The sequence below is a fragment of the Rhagoletis pomonella genome, unplaced genomic scaffold (assembly GCF_013731165.1).
Source record: "Rhagoletis pomonella isolate Grant_MI unplaced genomic scaffold, Rhpom_1.0 Rhpom_scaffold_15258, whole genome shotgun sequence".
Taxonomy (NCBI): domain Eukaryota; kingdom Metazoa; phylum Arthropoda; class Insecta; order Diptera; family Tephritidae; genus Rhagoletis; species Rhagoletis pomonella.
The window spans coordinates 1-3,668 of NW_023473780.1; the positions used below are offsets into that span (position 1 = coordinate 1).

Sequence of the window (3,668 nt, forward strand, 5' to 3'; positions counted from 1 at the left end):
ATTATTGGCATTACACTGAGTTTGATTTTTGGTTTGAGAAGTAAACAATATGAGCCATTAAAGCTGGGTTATGGAGCCGTGGTATCGAATGGTGATGGCTGCGCTGACATTGGAGGGTACGTCGTAGCTTTATGATTTAAAATATTTAAACACGATTTCAGATGTGTTTTATCTGTAGGAAGATGCTGAGCGATGGTGGTTCCGCTGTAGACGCCGCAATTGCTACGTTATTGTGTGAAGGCGTTATGCTGCCGCATAGCATGGGAGTGGGTGGAGGGTTTGTCGCAACAATATACTCCAAAGATACCAGCAAAATTGAGACTCTGATAGCGCGGGAAACTGCGCCGGCTTCCTCTGTTCAGAATATGTTCATTGACAAGCAGATAACAGGTAATAATAATTGCTCTGCAATCGAATGAATGCAATGAGCAATTAGTTGTGTTCGTTTGGAAAAGCCAGCAAGAATTACTGGCTAAACAGAATGTAGTACCACAGCCACAAGCTATTTCGCTAGCTAAATCAGAAATAATACATCATAACCCTAGCTTCATATTAGGTTTATATAGTAAAAAAAAATAGTCAGTACTAACCTGCAAATTTTTACTGGAAAAATTCATAATAACCCAAAAAATTTGCAGCTGCAAATTCTTGCTAGTGAAATTTTTACTAGCAGAAATTAGTTAGCAGAAGAAGAAGAAGAATGTATGTCAAAAGCTACAATTTGTTGAATTGGTTACGCGTAAACAAAAGTAAAATGAGTGGAAATCAAAATATTAATATCTAGTATAGACTGTTTAAGTGCTTGTGTGTAAAGCAAAGAGTTTAAAACTGATTTATAAATAGCAAAATGTTTACAGCAGAATATCAAAACAGTGCAACAATTATTCACTTGCAAGTTTTTACTAGTTTTGCGTTCAGTAACTTTTTCTGCTAGTTTTCTCTTCTTGTAAATTTTACGCTCTATTTTGCTTTTACGCTCTGGCTGCAATGTTTTACTGGAGAAGTTACTATACAAACCTAATGTCTAAATGCACAGTTTCCATATGCGCAATTTCGGTGCCCCATTATCGATGTTTCAAAAATATCCATGCATCGTTTGCATTCCTATTCACCATTCTGGTTAGGCAGTTATCCAGCAACAAAATTCAGAGAATAAGGTATCTTACTCTCCCAAAGAGAGAAACTTACCTTACTTAAGTTTAGCGCGCAGAGGATTTTTAAGAAATTTGCAAGCTTCACTGCCAGCTGGCATCCACGGTTGCATTTCGAACATAATACATTGTTTAAATTAGGTACGTTCGTTTAAAATCTCCAGTAAAAAAAATCCAACAGCAAAATTCAGGCGAAATGTCATCATCATAAGAGAAAAATATCTAGAATAGTACGCGAACAGAAAATTTGCTGAAACTTGCAAGTTAGACGAACAGCTGATAGAATTTGTTTTTTTTATTTCCTTTATTTTATTAGCTCGGGATGTAACTATGTAATATTGATGCGCCTAAAAGATGCAGTGATTTATATTCTCAAGTTACATACCTGTTGACTGTACGAATGGCAATTATAATAGGGAGGTTTTAGTTTTTTAAACTATAATTTTATTACATTTAAAAGTGTAAAATTTAAAACGTATGAAAACTCATCACAAAGTGTTATCCTGACACAGTTTATTGATTAAACGAAAAACTACTTACTTCTTACAAGTTTAATTAGTCGCAGCTGTTTTCGATCAGCTGTTTTCCTGTTGGCAAAAATTTTTCCAGCAGAAACTGACAGCTTGCCCGCAAAATGAAATGTCGCTTTGCTCTCTCAATTTCCCCTACTTTGCAAATTTTTTGCGTACGCGAACGCGGAGAGCTGATAGTTTCTGATAACTTTCAATAATTAGCGGGTACGTGATTGCAACTACTATTTTAAATGAAAAACAAAACAGAACCTTTGAGTATATTTGTCTCTCTTCCGACTTTCTTCAACATACGCTTCAATTTCTTTGTGGTAACCACTGTCGGATTTCCTATATCGACAGTGATGTCGACCGATTACGAATGCAGCTTTTTCAGCCGAGTACCTCTCAAATCACTTGAATTTATTAAATTAATTAAGCAAATAAATATTTACATACTTCTTTCATTACTAATTCGAAACAAGTTTGAACATTTTAAAAATTTAACGACAGTTTTTATTCAAATCATTGTTGACAAAAATGCAACCGTGTGCCGCAATCCTGCAAAAATTTTCCCAGCACGGATTTACTACTTCCCCTCGAAATGAAATGCCAAAATTGTGACCTCTACTTGCAACTATTTTGTCCAAACGAACGCGATTTGGTAACAACTTGTACAGGTTATTTGCATAGGACTATTATTTTATGATTCAGGGGCCATCGCCGCTGCTGTTCCAAGTGAAATATACGGATATTGGCGTTTGCATGAAAAATATGGAAAATTGCCATGGAAGTCCTTGTTTGAACCAACCATTGAGCTGTGTTTCAAAGGTATTAAAGTTTCGAAATATTTGGCGAACGTGCTGAACCTGTATGCCGATCGTATACTCAATGAACCCTCAATGGCTGAAATATTTATTAATCCGGAAACTAAGGAACTTTATAAAGAAGATGAGATCATGTATCGGCGCAAATTGGGTGAAACGCTAAAAATCGTGGCCGAAGAGGGTCCTGAGGCTATTTACAGAGGTGGTATAATAGGTAAAAAGCTCGTAGAAGATATACAGGAGATGGATGGTATTATAACAGAGGCAGATTTGCAAAATTACGAGTAAGTACATACACACATATTGAGATATGTGTACGTTTGGTAACGTTTTCAACGTGTAAACAACATTCTTCTCGCTAGAGTACGGTGGGAAGACTCTGTGAAAGTAAATTTCGAACAAGGTTACACCTTGTATACCACTCCTTTGCCAACAAGTGGTGCTGTGCTAGCTTTCATACTTAAGGTAATGGAACCGATGTATGCTGAAAATGAAACAGTATTTTGGCATCGGCTGGTTGAGACTTTCAAGCATGCATACGGCCATCGAACTTCTCTGGGCGATATACACTATGAGCCAGGTGTAGCAGAAACCTATAACAATTTGCTTAGCTCCAGTTTTGCGGCCGAAACCCGTAAGCTTATCTCGGACGATCGAACCTACACAGATTTCGGTCATTACGGTGCAAATTTTACAAATGAAAACGACAAAGGAACTGCAAATATTGCAGTACTAGCACCGAATGGAGACGCAATTGCGGTAACCAGTACAGTAAACAGCCAGTGAGTATTTACATATTTCTATTAGTTAAATGCAAGACTATATACAGGACCAACCTGCCAACTTGGAAGCGTGTTTCCACTTAAGAAGCAAGGCTGCTCACCAAAATTTTGCCAAGCCGCCAATGTGTTGATTTTTTTCTTAAGAACAAAAAATAGCGGGATATGAATTTAGTCCATACAGCTTTCTTTGATTTCGCTATAAGGTAGGGGCAATGGATTTACCGGGAATGCCACAGGGGATCCAACAGTTATTCGCCATGGAAGCTTTGATAGACTAACTGCAGTGACCAACCACTATAGAATCCCCTGATAGCACTTAATCCAGCACCACTTATCATCCCGTAAACCATTCTAGTAATTAAAATAAAGAGAAAGAGTGTCTCACCTATGTCGTTTATT

General features: G+C 37.2%; 1 protein-coding gene across 1 annotated transcript; it reads left to right on the forward strand.

The window, feature by feature from the left end:
• Positions 1-30: 30 nt before the first annotated feature.
• LOC118757200 (scoloptoxin SSD14) lies at positions 31-3,269 on the forward strand (the record flags this gene model as incomplete). The annotated part of the gene is given in 4 exon segments (XM_036491930.1): positions 31-116; positions 179-390; positions 2,375-2,771; positions 2,850-3,269. Coding segments are annotated over 3 exon segments (1,025 nt in total), but the record flags the coding sequence as incomplete, so codon positions are not given.
• Between the last annotated feature and the right edge of the window lie 399 nt (positions 3,270-3,668).